At 46.2% G+C, this 26,642-nt stretch overlaps 1 protein-coding gene across 18 annotated transcripts in view; it reads right to left on the reverse strand.

Annotated features, from left to right (window-relative positions):
* The window catches only part of FBRSL1 (fibrosin like 1), a 516,916-nt gene that overhangs the window by 46,667 nt on the left and 443,607 nt on the right, over nt 1-26,642 (reverse strand). For all 18 annotated transcript variants that reach the window (XM_032128440.1, XM_032128448.1, XM_032128450.1 and 15 more), the window contains one exon: nt 15,876-15,921. In XM_032128440.1, the coding sequence (XP_031984331.1) occupies nt 15,876-15,921 (46 nt within the window). The remainder of the gene's footprint in view (nt 1-15,875; nt 15,922-26,642) is intronic.

Below are 26,642 nucleotides of genomic sequence, written 5' to 3' on the forward strand. Positions count from 1 at the left end.
TGTGTTTTTAAGATGGTTCTCCTCAGCCCTTTGTTTCGCAGGCAGGCTGGCTCTGAGCTGGGCTGTTCCCAATGAGCTCTCAGCCTGCCAGAGGCTCAGAGAACCTGCTCTGAATGAGTACGTTTCTTCCCATGAATTTGTTAAAACCAAAGCTTCCCCTTATGCTGGGTGCTGCACATTTCTGAAAAATCCTGTCCTCTTTTAAGACCGAACACAACCACGAGTGGCAGGAAGGAAGCAAAGATATTCCCCATCATGAAAGGAGGAGAAAGACACTGAGGGAGCAGTCAGCCTCTCCGATGCCACACCACATCTCTGGGGACTGAAGCTTTGCTGCATCCACAAGATAAATCCACCTTCTCCCCCTGTTCCCACAGCAGCAGAGAACAACTCCCCAGATACCAGTGCTGGCATATGCCAGTAAAGGTCTCCCTTTTCTTCCTTGTGTAAGGCATTTCCCTCCCCTTCATTTTATAAATTACCAGAACAGACATTTAAATGTTCAAGAATAATCTGAACAGAGTATTCATGCCTTGGGCATTTTCATGCTCTACAAGGAGTGAAACAAAAGGGCCTCATTTAATACCTCCCTACAGCATTCCCAGTTCCTGCTCGTCCCTTGTGAATCTCCAAAGGCAAACTCTCAGTGGTTCAAGGCTCCTGAAATACCCCATCCCTCCCTTCTCCCTTTTTAAGATGAGCTTCTAAAGCAAATCTTGCTGGCTGACAGGAACAGGTGGTAGGAATCCTTCAAAGGAGAGAAAAATCATTTGTAACTAATAAAAGGAGAGGAAAAGTCCAATTCCCGTGGTTTTACTGAGCACCCGTGGGAGTCGCTCAGATGGCAGGCACATCCTGCTGCTTTGTGTGCTTCTGTGCCCCCTGGCACCCCAGCCCTGCAGCTGCAGGACAGGCAGGATGAACGTACCTGCACCCACTGCCTCCTGTGATGCCAAGGAGCAGGGTGGCTCTGCCTGCTTTATGGGGGATTTCAGGAAGACTGCATCAGTTCCAGAGCCTGATGGGACAGGCTAAAGGCTGAGCCTGTCTTCTGCCCTGGATTTTGAGATCTAGCTTTACAAAACCAGCAAAAGCCTCTATCCTTTTCAAACATATAGAAACCATCCAATGTTTGAACAAAGTTTTGTGCTAGATCAAAAAGCCAGATCTGCAAAACCCTCCTTGGGGCTTTGCTTTGATTCTTTAGCAAAACTCTCCCCCCTGCAGTAAGTTTCTGATCCTCAGCCTTGGAGAGAAACATCACAATATACTGAGGTGAACAATATACCTTAATCTCTTGCCTTATACTTGACAGGTAAAGAAGTCTGACTTGGAAAGGACGCCCAGGACACGGTTGGCAAAGGCTGGGCTCGCTGTGTGGCACTTGGAGACAGCAGCTCTCCTGGAAAGAACTGCAGCCCCGGGACAGCAGCTCGCTCCCCACCTCCCCTCTCCAGCCCTGCCATCCGCCTTTCTTCTTCCCTTATTGTCAAAACTGCTGAAGGGAGAGGCGACAAGCTGGAAAGGCATGGCCAAGACTTGAGAGCGAGAATTCAAAGCACCCCTGCTGTGCTCCAAAGTGCTGTTATGGCTGCTCCCTGTGTGCAGGGAATTAGGATATGGTCTCCAGTCCAGCTACAAGCAAAGAAGGCGGAGGAATAGATGTGCTTTCTGCAGAGGCCTCAGGTATTGCTCCTTTCCTGTATTTGCTGGCAAGCACAAGGCACAAAAACATCCATGACCAGGAGCAAATGCTGGAATCCAGGTTTATCTGGATGTGATCTAAGGGATACTTCACTATGATGTGGCCAATGCAGTTGTTTGTTCAAGAGTTAAAAGGAAGGGATATTTCTTCCTATGGAGGAGGATCAGGAAATTAAACTTGGACTTGACTCAGCTCTTCCTCCTTTCTCATATGGGTTTCTCTCCACAAAGAGGGGGTGGCAGTGGGTTTGAATGTTCTCCAAATGTGATTTCCCTTCCCTCCACAAGAAATTTATAGAGAAAAAAGGTCTGAAGTCCTTGCAGTCTTCTGCAGACATGCCACATTCAGAAGCTCTGGGCTTCTCCCCATTTCTTTGGTTCTCCATATCAATTTTGCCTGTTCACAGTCTGAAGTCATGCCCACCCCACCCCACGCACTGCACATACATTTGGTGAAACTCCATCACTGACCAGCTTTTCAGCAGCCAGCCCCACACCAGTGCCAGAAAGTCTATTTAGTTTGTAAGCCTACAAAGCCCAACACATGCCTTTACACACCCTGGAACAGCGCTGCAGTATTTACATCCCCTCCAAAGAACCACAAAACCATTTATCACTGTATGGTCATGCTCTACTTGTCACACACCAGCGCTGGCATCCTGGAGAGGACTGTATCACAAACAAGCGCCCACCTCAAGTACCTTTGGGGTATTCAGCATGTTGTGGCTGCACTGAATTGGTTTCTGACCAGAAAAGAGAACACTTTCTTCAATCACCCTGTAGAAATGTTTTCCTTATGGGCAAACTTCAGAAATATTCACCGCCCGATATTGAGGTTGGTTTCTCTAAGAGCTAAGGATCGTAAAGTAGCCACGTGTTTAAACAAGAGGTCATTATCCACCAGCTCCAGGGTTCAGTGCAAGCTTCTAAGCAAGGAGCAATTTGAAAATAGAGCTGTTAAAGCACTAACAGTAATTTAGTGTAGTTTAAGTTTCTGTTTTACTGATTTTTCTGGCTACGATTCATAGTGCTATCAAATTAGCATCTGGTTATCTTGTTGAGGGGAGTAAAGTCAATAGTCTAACAGGCCCATTTTGCTTCTCTTTACTGCTACAGTTGTGTGCTATTGAGACCTGAAGGCAAAGGACACAAGGACAATGCCCTGTGGCAGATGCCAAGCTCCTGTTTTGTGTGTCATACAGCACAGTCCAAAAGATGGTATTTCAAACACAGCAATCAGAAGAAACTATTTCTACTCAAGATGCCATAATACCAAAGATTTAACACTAAACTTACTAGTTACCACCCAATTATAGGAAGCGAGATTTTTCAAAGGCATGAAGTCAACAAGAGATTGAGAGTTTGACCCAAATCTTTAGAAGCTTTGTAACCACACAGTTCACCTGCACCAAAACCTGGAAGCTTTTCAGGACCAACAACAGTAGCATATAACAACATTTGCTATTCAAGCAAATGTGCTCTACTAACTCTTTGCAGAGAAATCACTTTACCCAACACCAACCTCCTCAGTCTCTCCAACTTCATCTACCCAGTGTGGTAAGAAGAAAAGCTCCTCCACACCCTTCCTTCCTCTCCCTCTCCTCCACCTCTAGACAGCACATAATTATCAGCATTGGTTTGCTGCCCTCGGCGTTCCACATCGCTAGACTGGTCAAACCCACAGATGGAAGGAAAGATGCCTTTCCAAGCCCACCTCTGGAAAGACAACAGATGTGGTAGGAAAAGCCCTGCAAGCTCCCCTTGTTCCCTTTGAAACCCGAGGAGGACAGATGCGCAGCACATTTGAAATTAATTACAGCAAAACCTACTGCATTGTTCTCTCCTCCCCTTCCTTTTCCCCTGACCCCCTCATTGCAGAGCTTTCACTGGAACCTCTGTGGTGTGTATATTTTCCTAAAGTTGCCAGGGCCAAAATGGTACAGCTGAGACATTCACAGAAGTCAAAGAAAGTGCAGGCCCAGGTTAGTGCACAGGGGTACAATAGTTCCTTAAGAGCGAGCGTCTCCCCCGCCGCCGCCCCCCTCCTCCCAAACCTTCCGTCTCTAATGAACCTTTGGTGTCTGTCCACAAAAAACAAACATCAATCAGGCAACAGGCTGTTCCTTTTCCCCTGTTGCTAGTCTGAAATAACAGTCATCCCCCGCTGGGCTGGGAACGCCACTTCCCTCTCCAGCACACATACGGGATAATAAGGGGGAGGCGAAGGAGGGAGGAAAACCCGCTCCAAGGTGCCAGAATACACAGCAAGCCGTGCCTTTCAGAGCCAGAGAAAACTTGGGAACACAACAGCTTTTGATTCCTCCTGCCCCACTGGGTACGTTAATTATTTAATAGTTGGCTTGTGAATTGGTGGTGGTGGTAAGAACAGGGTGGAAGGGAAATCAGGCTTTCCCCCCCCTGCCCCCAGTCCCCTCCTTGTGCTGGCAGAATCGAGTGTGCACACACACACGTGTGTGTATGTGTGTGTGTGTGGCTTTGGGCATGCCTGGCAGCTTCCTCTGTGCCATGTCCTCTCTCCCCACCCACACAAGACTGTCCTTGTTGGCCTGTGACCACAGTGGCCATAGACAGTATGGGACAGCATCTGGATCAAATGATGCTTGGGGCAAAGAAAGCCCGTCTGCTCTCCCTTTGCAGGCAGATATTTTTCACATATTATGCTTGGGGGAAGGGCACTTCGAAGTTTATATTGGATTTCGACAGAGTTGGAAATGGAGCTGCAAATCAAACAGAGATCAGCTTATGATTTGCAACCAGGGCTTTCTAGGTGTCTGAAGCAACACTTTGGAAGGAGCGTAGGGAAAAGGAGAATGTAACTACATCTCATTTGGATGGAGAGGACTCACAGATGTTAGGAATATTTTTGATCAACAGCTTTCCTGGCACCGATTGTGGTGGAATCCACAACCTTGATGGCTAGCTGAGTAAGAAAGTGCTGGCAAGCTCCTGACTGCATGCAGGCAATTTGCAATGCTGCCAGTCAATATTTCAGTGAAAACAAAATTGCAGGGATCATATTAAAAGAGGGGAAAACAGAAAATAAAACAAAACAAAATCCAGCCTTTCCTTTTAAGAGAAACTCTGATACAAACTGATAGGAAAGTCCCTTCCAAATCAAAACGCAGTCTTTGTTTGTTAAAAATTAACACGCTGTGATGGGAGCCCTGCCGTGAGCACGCAAAGGCAAGTCTGCCAGCAGCAACAGAAGCAGACACAGCAAGAAGTGGCTTTACACGGGGACACCTGGGTGGCATGTTTAGTACAGGCCTGCAGGAAATGATGCAGGAAGAGGTTTATAGTGGTGTCCATTTGGTGGAGGAAATGTATGCAGCAGGCACGGGTCTGAGCCAAAAACCTAGACTCAGTTCTCTTCAATCTTTGGGAGGAGAGAATTGATGAGAGAAAAGGAGAGAGCTTCTCTGGTAGTGTTTTCAAACCCTGGCTCTGCACGTAGCCATGCTGGCCTGTTAGTGTGAAGCAATGGTATTACTGGGGGAGACTGCAAGCAATGTAGCCCAGGTAGCATTTCTCATTGGACCAGTCTGGAGATGACTGACATGGGCTCTTGGGGGCATCTAAACTCCTGGTACAGCTCACAGAGCCATCTGGAGTATCTTCAGAGGTCTCTGAATTGCTCCCACCTGTGTGGCTGGCAAAAGGGTGCTCTGCTGCTCACAACCCTTTTCTGCCCTGGCCTCAGAACTAAGCTTGGCTGACTATGCTGCCAGTCAGTGGGGAGTCCCCAGATGTCTGCTGAAGGCAGCTTTAGAGCACATACTGCTAGAATGACATAAAGAGTCCAGAGACTAGCCTGTAACACAAAAATATTTCAGGCCAAAAGGTACATTTTGCTCAGGGAACATTTTTGTTGATACAATGAAAGGCATAAAATAATCTGCTCCACTTTGGTTACTAAATTGATCAGTACGGAATGTAATGAACATATTTTAGTTGTTGGTTGCATGTTTCTAGCTCAAAGACTGGTTCAATAACAAAAATAATGACATCTTCATTATTGTATAAACATTCAATGCTCACACTGTAAATTTCTTCCTCCAGCCATTACACCTCTATTAAATCACATTGTCTCTGCAGGGCTTGCACTGTGAGCACCTCTCCTGTGCCCAGAGAAGGCCAGCCATGTACAAAAGCCAGTGGCTGGGGACAGCTTAGCTGTTTGGAAGCCAAACCACATAATACTGAGAACATTAAAATGTTCGTTGTTTCATCCAACAAGGCTGGCCCTTTTCTGCCACCCTGCTTTGCACAGAGCTTCCCAGGGAGCAGGCTCTGGCTTTACAAGTCAACGCAGCTTGTGGTGGGTTTGCAAACTCTGATGAGAACTTCAGTGATGCTGCCTGATCCTGCACTTCCCAAGGTGTCTCAAGGACAAAGACTCATGGGACTGAAGGGACAAACTCCTCTTCCACAGGTTTCACAGTATGAGACACGGAGCATTCAGACAGATCTCTCCCAAAACAGGATTGTCAATAAATATGGAAATACAGAACAAACTTAGCAGACACCAGCAGCAGATGCAGGTTCATAGATGTCTGCTTATTACCAAGCCTCACTCCAGCTGAGACTTAAATAGCCTCCTTTATGCACAACGGGAGAGGGAGCGGAATTGAAGGAAACTGGCAATTACACAATTTTATTTCCCTCCTAGCCCGTTCGCTGTGCATCAGGTGGCTCTGCACTCACACACGAAAGGCGCTTGTGAGCACTAAGTGAAGCACAAAGCCAGCTTGATGCTCTGCTTTCACTGAGAGGAAGTTTCTGTGTGCTTTTCTGGATGTGGTGCAAGAGCACAGTGAACACATTATTTTGCATTATTTTGAAAGCACCACGAGTGCCTGAGACACAGGGACTTCCAGGCTGCACTGTGTCTTTTCCAAGGCTGCAACCTCTCCTGAACATGATGGTGCTCAGAAACAGATGCCAGGGTCTAAGTTTAACACCACACAGGGATTTATTTGTATAGATGCATCTGTAATCTTATTCCTCACCTTTTAATACAAATTTCTCCTTTCTAAAATCTCCACCCAAACTCCAGTGGGTGGACTGGCAAAGCACCTACCATCCCATAGTGCTTGATGATGTACTTGGGTGCAATCAGGCTCTCCCAGCTTTGCCACTCACCTTGCTGATACTTTTTAAGAATATATCTCCAACAAGGCAAAAGTTAATGTCCACTTCACTGGAGAGAGATCTGGAACTCTGACTATTCCCTTATGGATAAAAGCCTTTAAGAATTTATTAGTGATGAAACCAGTATGTTTCTTCAGAAACTTAATAGGGTTCCATAAAATTACTTCAATAACTTAAAAAATTTAATGGTGAACAAGAACCTTTCCACAGGCTTTTTGAACTGTCCGACAGAATCCCAAAGTGGGGATATAATTCTGCAATAAATTTTGCAGGATGGTTAAAAAAATATAAAAAGATTTTAATTTCCTATTGCCTCCTGCAAGTCCTTGCCATCAATTTAAAGCAACTACACGAACTAAAAGCACTGTAGTCACTTTTCTGTCCCAGCGATTTACAAGAAAATATTTACTGTTTGGGGAAAAAACCCAACAAACTAGAACAAGTATCCTTTTCAGAAACACAGACACGCAAACACAACACACTCTGCCAAGTCCTGCTCTTATACATTGATGTAAACCCAAATAAATACAGGGAAGTCAATGGAGTCAGTATGGCTTTACCTGGCTGAACTGAGCCCGGGAGCTGGGGCCGAGTGCCCGGAGCAGCAGAGATGGAAGGAAAGCCTCATGCTGTGAGTCCCCAGGCAGCTCGGCAGCAACATTAACAGGCTCCACGGGGAATGTGTTCAGCCCTTGTTAGCAGGAAGGATGGCCAGCGAAGCACGGAGGTGAGGGAAGCAGCGAGCACATGCGTGCACAGCTCACATGGCTATTAAAGGAGAAAACGGCAGGAACCCCATGGCTGAAAGCAAGCCCCAAACCCAGCCTCCCTCCTCCCCTCCCACAGGACAGGAACAGAGAGCTCCATCACTTACAGCACTGATTTCAAATGAAGCTAATACAGAAAAACCAAGCCCAAATGAGAAACAGCATGGACTGCTACAGGCTGATCAGGACAGCGGGGTCCTGTCATCAGCCCCACCCCTGTCCCGGGAGAAAGGCCTCAGTCTCTGGAGGGGCGGTGAGAGGAGCAGGAGAAGCAGCAACATGCTGACAGCATCCTCTTTTCCCGAAGTCTCTTGCTGGGACTTACAGACCTCGCCAGCATTGCACACAAAAGAGTAGCCACATCCATTTGCAATTAAACAGCATGCCCTGGTCTCATTGATCACTCCCACTGATTGCCCAGAAGGGAACACCAGCTGACCCGTGGTCAGACCCAGCTCCCCCCCGCACCAGCACTGCCTTGTCAAATCCCTTGTGGACAGCCAGGCTGCCCTGCTCTGTGCCGGTGACCTGCACTGTGAGGGACTGCTGTGTCTGCAGGAGTCCCTAATGGGCTATTACAGAGCACAGCACAGCTGCCCACGGGTACCCTGTCAAACTGCTCCACTAACACAGAAACAGCTTGGGGGGAGAGCGGCTTGGAGAGGGGCATTGGAGAGCTGGAGAAACCAGCACAAGCCCGGGCTGAGCAGAGTCTCAGGTCAGGGGGCTGGAGAGAATGCGGACTCTCCTTTGCAAAGAGCAAGCCTGACTTAAATCCTGGGGATGTGGTGGGCACAGCTCAGACCCGTACCAGACACCTCCCCTCATCCCGCACTGCAGTGCTCGCCCATTGGAAGAGGGAATCAGGTTTACCCCCAGCGCTTAACTTTCTCAGAAACTGAAGCTTTACAAAATCTTCCATGAATAAAACATGTCTCTGAGGTATTTTAAAAGCAGAATTGAGAAGACCCAACAGTTTTGTGGGGGCTGCAACTGCTGCTCTTAACATCGCCACCCTACAGCATCCTTCTGTGCTGAGATGCAACCAGGGACCGCAGCTGGAGACAGCACTGAGACTTTACCCGTTGGCTTTTGCTACTCAAAAGAAAAACAAACTATAAACAAGGAGTAAAAAGATGGTATCTTTCAAATGCCCTTTAAAAGCCTAGGCAACGTAAACTACTGCATGCACTTGGAAGGAATTTCTATTTTTTCTTCTGATTTACAGTTTGATGGTTCTTTTATCTAGTTTTACATGAACCGAGAGAAGCCAGAATGTGCCTACTCAATCAATATGAGTTTGTGCTGGCCCGTTCAGGATATATAATATTTTTCTTCTATAGTTTATTTTAAATAAAAAGTATAATTAAAGAAAATAAACCACCCACTTCATAACATTTATACAACGAAGACTTTATTTATTTTATTTATGTTTTGGTGGGCAAGGCACAGCATGCTGTTAGCTTTCTGTGATACTTAACAAAGCTGCATTTGAAATTTAAAATCTTTAAGGAAATGAACAAATTCTGTGGAGGAAGGGCAGTTGAGCAAAGAGACTTCTTACATTACCCTAGATAATTGTGCATATATATGTTTCTGTGAGTCTCTCTCTACTCCAAAAACATATCCATGACTTGGAAGCTTTAAATCAAAAAGCAATTTCAGTCTGTAATTCTCAAATAAATAATTAAACACATTTTATCTCCTACAGTATTGCTTCTATTCATTCTAATCCCACTGACGGGAATGCAGCAACATACCCCACATCCTTAAAATAACAAAACAAAACACAAGATACCAACCAGAAGGCCTGGAAATGTTTATAATTCAACTTTTCAACTCTCCTGGCTGCAGCCTGAAGCTACAAAGAAAGCTCTATGCTGGCTCACCGGAAGGGGAGAAGCCCGGAGATGGCTGTGCAAACCACACGGCCACCGGTGCAAGCAAACCCTGCCGGCCTGCACGAGGCAGCTCTCACTTTGGGAGGCACACAACACTCAGTTTGTGTCAAAGTTAATAAATTATCCACTTTTGCAGTCGGAGTTTTACCAAACTAACCGGACAGTGTGGTTAAAGTGAATGGTCTCTTGCTTGTCCATCATTATTTCACAGACAGCTGCTGCAGATAGGGATGGCTATAGCCTGGACTAATAAATACATACAAAATAGCTAACAGGGGAGACAGAGAGTGCATTCCCACTCCCAAAGAGAAGGCTGAACTTTCCAGAGCCTTGTCTGCTAAATCAGAAACTACAAGACTAAAAGACTGCACTTACTGCACTATTTTCTGTGTTTGGTTTTGGTTTGAAACGCGGGTAACTGGCTGTGACTTAAGTGATTATCTCGCTTACCCACGCTTTTTGAAAATCGAAGTCCTCCTTCTCAGACCACTGTGTAATTATGTATATGCATATGCAAGAAAGCTAATGGCAGTGCAAAATTAGATAGAACCTTTCAAAAAGAGGATGCTGGGATGGGCTCACACACAGGATTTAGCATTAAGCTCAGGGTATCCAATATTGCCAACCCCAGAAGCATTTATAAATCACAAATTATCTTTAAAACAAGGTTAAATCCAAAGTATTTGAGCTTTTTTATGACTGCCTGCTGTCTTTGAAGCACAGAAGAATAAGAAGTTCCAGGCTCTTCTCTGTAGTCAGGAAGACCAAAGCCTTGCCTAAATAATGAAATTAAATCTTAGATTTTGGTACAATCATCTGAGGGCCTGGGTTTCATGAAAAACAGAGAGTCCTGGAAGCTTGGGATAAAATCACAAGAGATGCAGCATGGGGAGCAGATCAGCTGCAGAGCATCCTGAGCACTGTATAAATCATAGCAATATGGTTGCTATCTAAATAAATGTGTTACTTATTTATTATTACAGATGCTGCTGGGGAAATTTTTGCATGCCTGTAATCATGGTGGACTCTTGTCCAAAGGTTCAGCTGTAAATTATCATCCCCCTCAAGTTCCCTGGTTGTGCAGGTAATCAAGCACAAGATGGTGACCTCATCAAAATGTAACCAGAACATGGGGATAAACTGAGATCAAGAGACAGGATGAATCTCAGATCCCGCTGTGGACCCCACGCAAGAAAACTGGGAAAATTTATGACATCTCTCCTGACCTCCACTCATGCAAAACACAGCCTGACCGGGTGTGGTGAGACTCGTTTGCTCTGTCTGTGCAGACCTTCCAGTGATGGAAAGCTCTCCCTCCTGGCACAGTAAGGGAAAGTCCTGAAGAAGAGGTGGACTTGGCTACAGGAGATGCTGTCCCAGCCCAGACAGGGAGTCTCTGACCCTGACAGCTGGAGACAGAGCACCGGGGGACAGGACCAAGGCATGCAGGCAGCATGGCAAGCCCGGGAGACACTGGGCTCCTGATTTCCCTGTCAGTGCTGAGCATCTTTTCAGCTGTGCTGCTGCTGCAAACCTGTGCCAAGCACGGTATTTTGAGCTCAGCTGCATTCAGGTTGTTTTCTGCTTCACCGGGCACTTACAGGTTCCTCCTGGAGAGCTGACTTGCCGCTCTCCCATCCTGCCCCTGCCCCCCTGCCCCTCCTTTCCCCTCTCACCGTAATAACCATCAGTTTTTAACAGCATGTCCTACACTGGCGGTTTTGTAGTTCCAGCTTTTAAAATGATTTAGTGTGACAGTTTAGAGCTGAATTAAAAAAAAAAAAAAAAAAGAATAAGAAAAAGGAAGAGAAGAAGCAGAGAGAAAAAGGAGAGACAGTCCCCTTAAGGCAACAACACTACGGAGCAGCGATCTCAGAGGAACAAGGGTTCTTCTCTGGTTCAGATGTGCTTGTCAGAGTTCAGTGTCGTCTCTGAACAAGAAATCTCTCTTGCTGGCCCAAGGCACAGTTTTGTGGTCAAGAGGACAGAAAATAAAGGGAGGGAACTTCAAAGAAGCATAAGCTGCATTAGCCCGCTGGGGCGGGTGGCTGCGGCACATCCCATGGCTGACAATTACGACCTGCATGCCGAGAAAGCTTGCCTCCCTCTTGTCAGAGGGATAAGACACAGGCTGTGAGCTTTAGAGCTTTGAGGATGTGTACAGTTCATGATGAAAGATAGCACTTCAAAGCCCTCTGCCTAGAAACCCATGGAGAAGTAAGAGCGGAGGGTAAGCAATCTTTTTTCCTGGGGGGGTGCATATGCGGGGGAAGGATAAGACTTACTTTCACTGTCATTTATTATTGCCATGAAAATGAAGCCTTGCACTGTTTATGGAATCTCTCATTAAAAGGATCTCTTGATAAATCGCTTGACAAACATTCATTAATTAAGTCTCTGAGCACACTTGGCTGACAAGCATTAGTCTTCATTTTGCAGGAGGGGGAAATTGAGGCATGGAGCTCAGCGAGCCCCCAACAGCCAGGGCAGGGCTGGGTCCTGGCCAGTCACTCTGTGCCACCAGACAAACGGATTACACTGCTCCCTCCGTGCCCAGCTTGATTCTGATCCAAAGATAGAACAACATGCTGTCTTCAACAAACTTCAAAGCTCTTTCCCACCACATTGCTGCCCAGTGCCTCCTGGGGCTGCAGGGCAGACATGGCTGTGTAATGGCTCCTCCATGGGCATCTCATGCCCTGGGGGCTCCTGGACACCTCTTTCATCTCACAGGCACCTCCTCACACACTGCCAGCCTGGGGTTATGAATGGAGAAACCCTGGCTCCTGCCCTGCTGCTCCACTTTTCGATGGAGGTTTTCCTCCCTAGGGCCTTTGACCTATCAAACCAAGCAAGAGAAACAGCTCCTTTAAGACATCCATTTCACCCTCACTCCAGCAGTGGCCTTGGGTTCAAATGCTGGGGACCCAGCAGGTCACTTGGGCTGCAGCTGCAAGGCTATTGTGGTACAAAGGCACCACCTCTCCTGCTTTCCCTGGCATACAGCAGGTCTGGAGCAAGGAGTGGTGGGAGAAAGCTCAACTGCCTCCAGCCAGACTCACGAGGGAAGCCCACTGCTGGAGGGAGCCAGCAGTGAGGACCCAACGCTCAAGTCCATAAAATACAAACTATCCTACCCCACACACTTCAAAATGTCATTTCAGCAGGCAGGAGGAGTTCCTTGCAGTGACTTAGGGGTGACCATCCCTCTCTCCTCCTCAGCCCCACAACTCATCTGCCTTCCTATCCTTCACTGTCACTCCTCTGCCTCATCCTCCCACCTGGAGATGGAGGGACAGATACGGCTTTCGCCTATGCTTCCCCTGCCCTTCCTGGTATTTGTCCTTCAGAAAAAGGAAGGGCTGGCTGGCAGATTCCTGTGAGAAAGGAGCTGCAGGAGAGAGCAAACAGACCTTTATTATTTGTTTATTGATTTATTCTCCAGGAGGATGTAACACCCGGCCCTTGGCAGCAAATGCCCTTGTAACTCTGTACTGCAGTGACAAGTTGGCCAAACAAACACTTTTCTGCATCAGAAAACAAAGACTGTCAGCAGAGCAGATCACGGCTTCTCTGCCCTTACTTTTAATTATTATTTCCTCACACAGAGGATTTAATCTCCTCTTCTGCTGGAAGCTCAAAGTGCCCCATTCAGCCTATATCACAGCTGTGACTACCAAGGTCACCCCGGGTCAGGACACCTCTCTCTGCAGCATAATAGCGACTGGTCCCCGAAGTGGACATCCACGCCGTGCATCTGCTGTTGCGGATGAACTGGTGTCAGGAGGAGGAGCACGGCCACCACCGCGGCCCTGCCGGGGAAGGGGCAAAGGCAAACGTTACCCAGAGAGCCCCAGACAAAGACGCTGCTCCTCCAGCCTTTTGTGGAGCTCTCAAATGCGGTCAAAGGTTACATTTTACAGCTGTTCCAGCCTCAAATAAGCGTAACCCGCCTATCTTAATACTTAATTGCATTGCTAAGCTGCTGATAAACTAGGAAGGCATAAAACAAATATGCAGGGCCGAAGACATCCCCAGGGAAAGTTTGTGGGAACAGAGGGAGTTGCACCAAACAATGAACTGGGAACAGGGGGAATTACACCAGACAATGAATCCACTTTATGTGTTTTAGAAGCCTGGTTACCTTCAATAAAAGCTGCAGCATGGATGCTGCACATTTGCTAGCTAATATCTCTCCAAAAAGGCCGCCAGTGTTTACAAAAGAAGGGCACGGTGCAAATGCCCACGGGAGAGGATGAGCACGTGCCACACCATGCGTGTGCCCATCAGGAAACTGTGTTGAGCTAATTCCCTCCCCACAGAGCCACCACGGCTCCAGCCCTGGAGAACATGGCCTTAAATCAACGCTCTTATCTCACAAAAGGAATTTAAGTGCAATGCTTTGAAAGTCACTTTCTCCTGGCCATATGGCATCCCCCAGCCTGGTCGTGTAGGAGCGGCGTTCATTTGCATGTGCAAGAGACAAATCTGGCTCTTGCATTGCAGGAGTGATAACAGGGAGAGGGGTAAAATTTAGCACTGTTTGGGTTTCTGCACAAAATCTTTGCTGAGGCAAATTTCTCTCACCTCTCCAGCCAAGTGCCAAACGCTGAGGTAGCCCCAGGAGAGCTTGCCCATGATGGCAGCCCATGCCATCAGCGAGGTACATCAGTACAGAGCCAGGGTAAAAGAGAAATCTGAGACAAAACCCATGATCTGAACCCAAAGCTGGCAATGTCTACACCCACATTAAAGAAAACAGGAACAGGCTGAAATTACAGGGATATAAACAGCACTGAACACAAACTTCAAGACAGCAAATTCACAGGCATTCGCACATTTAACTTCCTGATAGGGAGGTATTTTGAAAACTCATGTTGCTGAGCTGCTCCATGATATGAAGGGGTGGGAGATCTTGGGCTTCAGCACAAGGAGGAGCCAACAAAGCTGCTAACGCTTCAACATAAGCCTCTCCAGCAGATCTCTGTGCCAGGCATTATGCAGGATGGCAAGATTTTTGTTTTGCCGAGGCAGTGCCGTATGGGCAATCTGGTTTGCCTTATCAGCGAGCCAAGTGAGAGAAGAGAAATGTTCTTCCCCACCATTTGTTTAAATTTCCCTCTTTTCCCCAGATAAAGCTGCATACTTTTGTAAAAATATCTGCAAATGTAATAACATAATGGGCTTGTCATCGTTTTCCACATTTGGCATTGAAAATCTGCAAAGCTTGGAAAGAAAGAGAATTCCTAATAGTTACTGCTGCTGAAGAGCCCAGCTAAAAACTGGGCCTGGATCCAGGTGAGGGAGCACACAACCACCAAACCGCCTTTCCATGTCCAGCACCTACTCCTACACAACTGCAAATTGTTCCTTTCTTGGCCCCACCGAAATAATGCAAGAAGGTAATTTCAGCACTTCTTATTGATGGGCCTCATCTCCCCTCTTTGGGGTATTTGCATGCCCCTAACATCCACTATTGCTGTGAACTGATTTTATTTTGCAGCTCAATGCAGAGGATGCTGCAGACAGCCACAAGCCCTGGCAATTCATTCAGAGCCACACAAACCTCCTCACATGGCAAAGTGGAACCATTCCCAGCACAATGCTTTCCACCGTGTACCACAGTTTGCCCTCTCCAAGCCTGTTTCTTCGGTATTTCTGCTCAGTACTCATCTCAGTGAGATTATCCCTGGGAACACATGAAAGCAGAGCAGCCCGGTTTTATGGCTGTGCTGAGCCCTCAGAGGAGGGCTTGGCGTATTTAGAGATCCGTGGCTGTGCCCCCCAAGGGGATGTGGAACGAGGCAGTCTCTTAGCAACACCCAGTGCCTATCACAGGTAGCTGTCATTAACAGCAAGAGCAGAGCTGTGCTCTGCCGAGCACCCTCCACCATGTCCTGGACAACCGAGAGGTACAGGCACAAATGCTCCATGGGCAAAGGCAGGAGAGGGATGTGCAAGCCCTTGTCAGGACGACACAGATAGCACTGAAATACTAATCTGTTTAAAAGAAATGAGCATTTGATTGTATTAGAGGGAGAAGCATATCCCCTACAATAAGGACTGACTTCTCCTTTGTCAATAATCCCTCTCTCCAAGACACTTCATACAAATCTTACTGGAAGGGAAGAAGTCCCACCCCACACTGAGACAATGCGGCTCTAAATTTTAACTTAAATCATCACAAGCCTGTAGAGCTGATCTTTATGACAATGTGTGTGGCCAAGCTACAGGCTCTCGCAAAACTGATGTCCTGCTATTCGCACCATACGGATTCACAACCCAAATCTCTTGCTGTAAGATAAGGAAAGCATTTCTCCAGATCACTTACCTTTATTTGCTGCAGGAGAGAACAGCTTCTCAGAGCCTACAGAAGCCTGAAAAAGAAGAGAAAGAGAGGGTGAATAATCCTGAAGGAGAAATTCGGAAGGCTTGCTCACAAAAACACAGCTCATAAAACAAGTGGGTTATCTGGAGACCTGCAGTTGCGCATTGCACCTGGAGGGTGCAATGTTGTGCCATTAAAGAACGAGCATGCATCCTGAGGAGATGAAAGCCAAGCAAGAGGACTGACTGTCCTGATCTCACCCAACTATATCCTCCTGTCTCATTTATTTAGGCAGCCATGCAATGCACAGCTATTTTATCCATGATTCCTCATATAAAAACAAAACCACCGAAACTGCTATCAAGCTGAAGGAAAAAAAAAAAAAACAACCAAAACACATTTCAAAGGCTCTCTCACTGAAAATAAGCTCAATTCTTGCTGAACATGCAAAATGTAATTTGTGTATTGGAAACACAAGTTGCAACTGAACACATCTGTATGAAGGAGGGTGTTATTTAATATTATGCCAAATGACAGGTACATGCTGCTATGCACTTAGTTGAGTATGAAATAAAACGACTTCCTCTTGGAAGAAGCCCGTATCCTTGCAGACTGGATTGTACTATGCTGTCTGAACTCCACAGCAGTGTATTTGTGCTCCTCACAGCTCTGGGAAATAGTTAAAGAAATCCAATTAACCTAAACCTTGTAAACAGCTTCATGATAATCAGGGTCACTGGGTTACAGACAAGATGATAACGACAGACAGGGAAAAAAAGTCCATTCATCGTAAATAAAGCTTTTATGAATTAATTTGATGGCTTCCTTTCCTCCCCCCACTGATATCAAACAGTCAACCGATTTCAGCATAAGCTTTTCCTCCTCGCTATCTGATAAAATAGCAAGCAGCCTCTCCAGAATCAAAGCTGGTCTGGGAGCAGGAGCACAATCAACATTACTACCATCTACAAGAAAGTATCATCAACGTGTTGGCACTGACTGCTGCATGAATAAAATGGGGTGAAGTACAAAGCTGACGAGCAAAAGATACTGAAAGTGAAAAAAGCCTTTTTCCCCCGGCTCTCCTTTAAAAACAATTATTTAATTCAACACATGGCTGAACTAAGTTGATTTTATTTTTGATTTTATTGATTTTATTCTAAGGTGCCTTGGGAGATTTGTACGATAAAGAGCACTACAAATTGTATTACATTGCTATATATTTTAAATGACGACTCAGAAGGAAAAAAACAAATAGTAAAATGCAAGAAGTTCTGCATGAGATATAGTAAGAAGCAAGAGTGATCTACTAATGTTATTTCTAAGAAAAGTGGCACTGCAAGCACTGAATGTCTTACTTAATGCAAATGTATTAAAAAGAGAGGGAAAACAACATGAAAAATAGGTTGAGGCTGAGACACATAAGAAAAAAATTCTGAATTATGTCCACGACAAAGCTGCACGTGTAGCTGTGGCATGTATGATCATTACACAGCTCAGCGAAAGGATCCTAAAATCTTAGGGAAAATCAGTTACCTGCACGATCCCTTCACTGCATGGATTAAAAAGAGGAAGAACCAGGATTAAACAAGGTTTTGCCTAGGCTGGTTTGCAAAGAAAGTGCAACAACGTCACACAGCAGCAACAACAGTGGTGCATAAAACGTTTGACAGCCAACTCTGAATTTACAACCCATTGTTCGGAGATTTTTCACTTATAATCAACACCAAGTCACCGCAGACGCAGAACACATCTGCAGGCTCTGCGAACTCACCCATGCTAACAGCTCACGCAAAGCCAGGGCCTGCTCTCAAAGCACTCCACAAGCACTCGGACACGTGGCAGGTGGATAAATAAGATTCCCCCATTTTACAGGCAGTGAAACTTCAGCGTGGCTTGCACTAAAGCCCCAGCAGTAAATCGGCCGCTGAGCCACAAATCCTAAGTGCTGGGTCTGGATGCCGGGGTGTGCAGCCCTCAAGAGGAGCCTGCTCGGGAGAGCCCTTCCTGGGGAGCCATCCAGAGAAAGCCACGGCTGCAGGACCTGCTCTGCCCGTGGCAGCCACCCAGTTGGGAGAAGCTTTGTGCTTCCCCTGCTCTGTGGAGTCCGGTCTCACCGACACCACTTTGTGGCAGCCACTAGCTCACTCCCTTCTGTGCACCTCAGTACTGAGGGTTCAGTGCAGACTGGCAGTGCCCAGCCCTGAGCTAAAGATCTCAGTGCTACAGGTCCACACTATATTAAAACAATGTTTAAGGAAGCCAAGCCAGAAAATTCACTTTAAAGACAAAGTAAAACACCCGGATTATTGCTCAGTCTTCTGCTATCAGCATGTGCCACCGCCTTCCACAATCAGAGTCAACATTTACAGAGCAGCGTTTTCAACATCACAGCTTCAGTTCACAGACACAAACCTTCACACCTAGAGTTTACAGTAACTTTTGCTCTCACTTCTGGTGATTTCTAGCTCCAGATCTGAGCAGTTTTTGGCACGAGCACCATTCTGAAACAGTGAATGCCTGTGCTATAGGATATTCTGCGAGCTGCTGTAAAGGCAGAAGGGAAGCTGGGGGAGGAAGGGCCTGAATACATCATTCAACTCTATCAGTCACCCTTTAAAGAAAGCATACAATAAAACCTATGTGTCTGAGGGAGCCCACTAATGAGTGAAAAAATCCAGCAAACCAACACATCTGCTAAAACAAGTCCCCTCCCAAATACTCTGCTGTTCCAAGCAAACAACCTGCATATGTTTAAGAAAGGATTAAAAAAAAAAATAATAATAAAAAGAAGTGGAATTCTTCCTTTGTGAACAAAACCAGGTATTTGGAGTTTTTCATGCAGAAGTTCAAGCCATTCCAGGAGATCACACGTTCTTTAATTACAAAATAAAAAATTTCCCTTTTTCCCCCTCTCGTTGCCTCCTGCCTGTCTCCATCTGAAGGACCATCTCAGAGACCCCTCAAATTCCTTTTTGTTGTTGCAAAAGGCAGTGAGACCTGCCCAGCCTGAAGCTCACAGACAGAAGACACCTCCACCCTTCCTGGTTCACTGGCTGCTCATCTCCCTTGCCCTGGAGCACAGCCCACAGCCACAGAACCCACCACAGGGGTTCATAAAAACCTTCGTGCACGGTCCCACCCTTGTCCCCAGCAACAACCATGGCACTTTAAGCATATCTGATATCTGTCCCCAGAGCAGCAGTTTCTGAGGTAACCTCATGTTGCTGAAACTTCTAAGACCCAACATCCTTTCGATGACACCAAGCCTTCCAGGTCCCCTTTGTGGCTTATTCAATGAAGTTACCAATCCTTTGTCACCTTTTAATTTTCTTTCTTTTCTACTCCAGACCTAGAGGGGAAAATGTCTCCACCCAGTTCTGCGACAGCTTGAAACCAGGCTGAATACATTGCAGAGGAAAATAACATTTCTGCCCTTTTCTGCTTTGCGGAGAGCAAGCAGAGGAGTGGTGCTGCAGTCCCTCCCCCCTCCTCCCCTTGAACCCAGCACATATAAACACTGATTCAATTTTCAGCACTAAAAGCTGAGCAAAGGCAGCTTTTTCCTCAAATGTGAGGTGGTAACCGCAAAGGATGTAGCACACTCTCTCTGAAGGTGAGCAGTGAGGCATAATGAAGTCCATGCCTCACCCATCCCGGTTCCCACTAACCCAAGGCAGCTGAAAGGTGCAAGAGCTCTTGCAGATTAATAATTTAATGATTATATATAACAGAACAACATCATCTGACAAAGACAGCATTATAAACTACATCAGGCCTCACAGTTATTACTTGCCCCCCCCCCCCCCCCCCCCCCCCTTATCTGTAGCCTATAAATGGCTAACAGGGAATAGAACTGTTCCTTATCACCAACAACAGAGGCTCTGTGGACCTTCATGCCATCTCCTGGAACACCGAATGCCAGATTCAAGCCTGATAATCCAGGAGCCTGATAGCAAGACATTGGGAAACTGCTAATAAGGCTGCAGTTCTGGTTCACAAGGAACAAGCAAAGTAGTGTTAGGGACCTGGTTTGTATGTCATGTACAGGGCAAAAGCCAAGCATTCCCTCCAAATGAGTCCAGTACGGTAGGCAGAAGAAGGAGACAGTAAAATACAGTTTAAATTTTATTTCTGGATGGCTGCCTATCTACTGGACAGCCAAGAACCAGTCTCAAGAGAGACTGTTTGCACAATTACTGAACTTAGCAAGCACTAAAAAGTTCACAAGAAAACCCTTCTCTGGGAGATTTCTGAACTAGAAGTGCTGGATACGCTTAGAGAAACGTATCCATGTAGCACGGACACTACCTGAAAATTCCGGATCAATTTTCATTCTTTCCTTTCATCTGTCTCCCCTGCTTTTACCAACCACTCCAATGCCACTTGATCGCTTGTCCAGCAGAGAATTGCAGCACGTCAGTACTGCTTTACTACCTTCCAGTTCACTCTGCAAGTCATTCATACCAGACCCTTCATCCAGTAATATGAGAACAATAACTAAAACAGGAAGGTATTGTTTGGGTTGTGATTCTTCTACAGGAAATGGAAATTGATACATATGGAATGGTGCAAGAGAAGCCTAGAAATAGCACACATGGCCACAAAAACCCAAAGTAAAAATCCCCCTTAAGACCAACAAAGTATTCTACACATTTCAGGATACAGAAGCAGCCCATGGGTAACACTGCCTGCATTGTGAGAGGATGTCTCAAGGTAGCCTACAGTCTTTCCAAAACCTGCATTACTTTTGGAGAGAAACCATAGCTCAGCTAGGAAGACAAAAGAAAGGTCAGACCTGCAACTCAGTCATTTTTATGAACCTTCTAGGAATATCCAGCTTTGTGGTATACGGCTGGCTGGGACACAGCAGTGTAAGGGATTAAGCAAGAGGGAACAGGACTTCTACAAATCCACACTGTGATTATCTTCCCACAGAATTTATAGACTGGGCTTTCAAGAGGGCTCAGCACTCAGCAGCTGCCTTTGGGGCATCAACCTGACTGGAGCTACTGGGTATGGAGTATTTCCAAAAATCCATTTAGAAACTTGAATGGTGACCAGGTTGTTCTGAAAAATCTGGTTACAGCTGATAGTTGGGATCATTTATGAAATTCTGTCTGTTGACCTCCAGTACAAATAAGGAGTAATAATAAATAATATCCCCTAAGCAAGAACAAATCTCCAGCTTTCTAGCAACAATCCTAAAAGTACAGTTGTACCTTCAGTTACACCACAACACATCACAGTGAAACACACAGCACAAACACCCCGAACAAGCAACTACTTATTGAAATGGCAATTCCTTAAATGCCACAGATCCTTCTAGTTCAACTATCATTCAAGGCCATCTCTGAGAGGTAGTGATGGGTTTTCTGTATCTTTCATGAGCTTACTCTGTAGAATGGTCACTAGAAACAAAATGTTTCTTGGACTGTACTTCCATACAGCAACACACTTGTTTAGGTTCCCACCTCACATTCGTTCAGCACACACATATTCAGTACTGCTCTGCTCCTGAAAGGGACTGTCACCATGCACTTGCCTCTGTCACTTTTTCTTCCAAGAATGCTCATTTCTCTCAGCAGTTTATATAACCATGACTGTTTTTTGCAACAGCCGCTTTGAGAAGCTAGCACAAGCCTGGGAACACAGGATTAAATTAGGCCATAGAGAGCCTAGAAGCAGAGATCACTGGTCCTAATTCACCACTGAATTATGCTGACTTTACACAGTGGCAAATGGAATGTGAGGCAAAGTGGATGAGGGCCGGAAGGCACCGAAGGAAACGCTGTATGGAGTCTGACTCAGTGCAGGGCAGGGAGGAACCAAGCTCACTGCTCCTCTACAAGTTTGACATCTCGTTTTAGTCCTCTTTTGGCAAGACAGTGATAAGCTTAAATGAACAATGTTTTGAACCCTGAGCATGTTCTTCATCATTTTACAACCATTGTGGGACTGAGCAAACTAGTTTTAATCAAGTAGCAACAGTACTTCTTAAATATATGCTGCTGTGGTGTGTTGCTTATTGCACAGATGTGCCTCTTCCCATGACAAAGGGTGACCGAATCCTCTGACAGCAGAGGGACATCTGATCTAAGGCATGTCTGCCACCAGAGCAGCCTCGGGGCACAGGCCTGCTCTTCCCTCTCTCCTCAAACCATCCCCCCAGCCCCTGGGGAATGGCTGCAGCCCAGAGTTCTCCCCTTCCCATCCCCTCCATTAGCAATGCTTTATGATTCATCTTCCTCTGAGCAGTTGCTGTCTCCCAAAGGAAAAGATCAAACTCCCTCTCCTTCCCAGCTCAGCTCCAATAAATAAATAAATACATGTACTGAAAAAAAATTTAGTGAAGGAGGAGAAGGGAGGAAGCTGGGGAGTTCCTGGACCTCACCAAGGCTCGTCAGACAACTGCAGAAGGTTCCTCAGCTGTTTCCAGAGACATCAACGAGAAAAGATTTCCAGCTGTCCCTCATTAAAACTGGCCGAAATACTTGCTTAAATGTTAGTGTGCCTGTGTGTCCTAATTTAAATTAAGGTGCACTTGGTCCTTACTTCAGTATCTTCCTCCTTTAAACCTCAGCTCCCCAGCCACTACCAAATCTACCTTCATTTTACACTCCTGCTATTTTCCACTCTAATCAGCACCGATTTCCCTGTAACACGTTTGTATGCTCCTGGACGTTCTGGTATACGAATGACATCCAGGACAGTCCTCTCCCTGTGCCACTGGACAAGGCTGCAGCTCTCAGTGTATGATGTATTACACATCAGTAATGTGTCCATGGTAAAGGGAACTGATACATACCACAGTTAGGGAAACACAGCTCTCCATGACACTGAGAAAGGGGCTTTGTGTGCTCTGCTTTTAAACATCTCCAACACCAGAGCCCTCATGCCTTTCTCTGAGACTTGACCCCCTCCCAAAACAGTCTTTTCAGCCTACACTTCCACATTCAAAATTTTTTCATCTCCCAGACACTCACTTAGGCAAGCACAGATTTGATTACTGATTTAGCTTTTGCTACAAATGTAAGGGAAAACCTACCTTTGAGTAGGAAAGGTTGGGAACGCTGTGTAACACACCACTAAAGCAGTTTGCATTATTGTCATTACAGCTTGATCCTATCTAGTCAGCCCATCTATTTGGCTGGGATACGGCTTTTTATTTGCACTAAATCAAAGGGAATGGCGAGTGCTCTTTGCAGAACTATCTAAAACTTCTTATAATTCAAAGGCTGCACTGTAGGAAGAGTGATGAGGGAGAGCAGGGACTGTGCGGCGAATGACAGGTGGCAGACTGTTGTTTGGTACCTACCAAATTACTCTGCTGCTCCCAGGGCTGCCTTGGCATTTCATTATCCCAACTCTCTCCTGGAAGGATGCGGACATAAATTCACACCTCATGTCCTGGTTTCCGTCAAACTGAGTAAGAGTGCAAATGCTGGCACCGACCGGGAATGCCAAGCAGGGCTTGGCATGCTAGAACAAACTCTCAGCTGTGGTCTTTGCCAGCTACCTGCATTTATCATTGTAATGGCCTGCCAGACAGGACTTGGCAAGCGACGGAGGAGGGCGGGAGGAGGAGGGCCAGGCTCTGCACTGCCAAGCAATTCATTCCTGTAGCTCCTGCCATCACTGTACCAGCAGGGCAACCTTCATTTTATTTTATCTTTTAACCAATTATGTGTCACCCAAATCCCACCTGCAGCTTTCTCCAGCACAAATGGCTATAAATCACAGTTCAGAGACCAAGAGGGTTTTGCAAGACATTTGATTTCGTAAAAAGGTCACTGTCTGTCTGAGGATTGCTGCAGTTCAAAAACGAACCTGCATTGGCAGACAGGGAAGGAACCGCTTCCATCGTCTGTTGCATGTTGTCAGATAATATTAGAACAATTAGGGAGGCCAACAATGGCAGGATCATTAGGATTCAGCTGAACCAAAGCACTGATAAAAATTCAGTGAAATATCTCCTCCTTTCAATTTTTGAAGAAAACATAATCAAATCAATAAAAAAGGGAAAATTGCATGAGCACACCAGGAACATTCAACATAACCACCTTGAGCAGACAAGCAGAATACATGCCTGCCATCACTGCTCCAATCTGCAGCCTGCTCCAATCTGCCTGGCCATTCCAGAGCTTAAACCCCAGCTTTGCTATTTCTCAGAGAACTACTCTGTGGTCTCAGACCACTCGGCATGGTCTGCTCTCTAGGAAAAATGCTGTATTCTTGTTTTTAATCCATGCACTGGATACAGAGTGGACCCTGTATAGAATTTTAGGTGAAGCATATCACAGAGCAAACATTTAAGGCTGCTCAAAAATTATTTGACACTGATGCTGTTCTGGACACCCTTAGCGTCCATCCCTTTCTTGCAGGTGACATGTCATACCAGACAGCCCTGACAAACCAGCATCAAATTCTCTGAAAAGCATCAGGTTAACTGCAGCGAGTACATGAGACACAGCGAAGATTGCATCGTCCTCCTAGCCCAGACCATGGCATGTGACACACGGACATCCCTCTGACAGAATTTCCCAGTTACGGATGCAATCCTGACTTGGCCTTTTCCTGGGCCTGGGGGGTCAGGGAGCTTATCAGGAAGGCGGCTCTTGTCTGCTGCCATTGAAACTTGCTGTCTTACCCACAGCAACCTCAAAGGAGTGCCTCTGCAGAAGGCTCTTTTGTTGTTGTTGTTTCTAATTCACTGCTCCAAAATATTTCTTGGCTGCATCCCAGGGCTGAAGCCTTATCTGCCCATCCCCCCGGCAGACACAGAGCAGCTGCAGAGGCTTATCACAGTTGCCTGTCCACTGAGTTTACAAATTAACACCCTATCGAGGCTGCACGAGGGCTGATTAATCAGAGAGAGGCAGTCTGAGGGCCTTTATCACCATAAGCGGCTGCTGGGAGAGAAGTCACAAATCTCTCAGGAGGCCAGAGATGCCTTACAAATGAAAGAGCAGGAGGCCAGAGAGGAGGAGGGCACAGTGGTAGGGGAAGCAGATATTTTAGAGATAGTGGTGGTGGAGGTAATGGAGCGGTGGGAGGGGGGGAGCTGCAGGCAAACGCCAGTACATTATGACAGCTAAAAAAAAAAAAAGATAATTAACAGCCTATACCTCATGATTCTAGCTTTCCCTCCCTGGGCTATAATTTAGCCTATTGCTCCTTTGCTCCAGAGGACAATAAACATTTATTATGTTAAACACATAACTGTGCGGCACAAAAGCACCGTTCTTTCCCAGGTCCACTCCTTGCACAGCTGTGCAACCCAGGAGGACGGGGCTGCTGAAGTGGGCTGCCCTCTCATAAAGAAGATTACTCGGTTTGAACACAAAGCACATCCCTGGCTACACCCAGGGCTGTAGCGTGCTGAATGTGTTCATGCTGAATGTGTTCATACTTAATGTGAAGGCAAATCCCAGGAAACTGAGAGCTCTTGGATGGGTGCACTGGCCCACCAGCACCTGGCAAGCATAGGATGTGCCCGGGTATGGGAGCATTGGCAGGCGGGAGCAGCTCCTGCAGAGATCGTGTGGTTCACCACCTCAGAAGTATCTCCTCTTTTTAATTCAGCAGCCTTGCTAAGAGGTTTACTGGGAAATTTTCAATCCCAGCAGAATTACGTGTAGCAGAGATTCTTATTACAACATGAATATTACAGTCATGTGAGTCTTACAGGAGCAGCGCTGGCCCTGCCCCCTCCGAGCACTTCAGCTGCTGTAAGATCACAGAGATTTAAGAAGATTTGCCTCTGCTAGCGGACTGTGGTTTAGACACTGGTCTCCTTTACTTCAGTGCTAGTACCTGCTGCAGCCCTCCAGCTTCGTGCTTGTGGCAGGACAATGCAAAATAATTATTAACGCCAAGGGGACTCACACTAAAAAGATTTAAAATCTAATATATCTTTAAAGGAAACCCATTTGGACATCTGTGTACATTTGTCAACATTCATTTCTAATTTTAAGTCTTCAAGTTTAATCCTTGAGACCAAGACACACAGCTGGATTTTTCCTTTGAAGTGTAATATGTATGGAAGCTGAGATTCCTATGCAGCAACATGACTCCCGAAGGTAAAACTTTAATAAAAATGCTACCAACATGAAGACATTCATAAGCAAACACTGCAACCACCTCCTGTCCAGTGCTTTCTATTAACACATCAGTAAAGAATTTAACAAATAACCTCTGGATAAAAGTGTCATTCACTGCAGCTTTACCACCAACAGCGCCGAGTGTGTGCATGCACGATCTTGGGGAATGGCCATTCCCATTTTGCCCATGGAAATTGCAGAAATAGAGGGATGCCACAGCCTAACTCAACATCTTCAGACTAGCTCTTTTCAGACAGCACCAGAAAGCAAAATCTAACAAAAATGAATGATCATCTGCCTTCTCTTCCTCTCCTGATCCAATGAGAAAACTATTTCCCGAACCACCTGGATTATTGGTCTAGGAACCCTTGCAGATGCCCAGTTTTAACACTATCCATTAGGTTAATTAGAACTGGGCGAGTAGATGCTGAGTATGAGCCCAGGAAAGGAAAGACAGCTTTTTTATTTGAGAACTCCCTGCCAGGCTCTGTGAAGCAGACAGCTGCCCAAGGTCTTCTCATAGCTCTCCTCCGCCAACAGACACTAGATTAATTTGAGCTGGACTGGACCCCCACTCGTTATGTTCAGCAGACCTCGGGTAATCAGATGGAGAAGCTACAGGACGACGACACCTCCCGTCACCCCCATCACATATCAGCAACTCTAT

This window comes from Corvus moneduloides, chromosome 18 (assembly GCF_009650955.1).
Source record: "Corvus moneduloides isolate bCorMon1 chromosome 18, bCorMon1.pri, whole genome shotgun sequence".
Taxonomy (NCBI): Eukaryota; Metazoa; Chordata; class Aves; order Passeriformes; family Corvidae; genus Corvus; species Corvus moneduloides.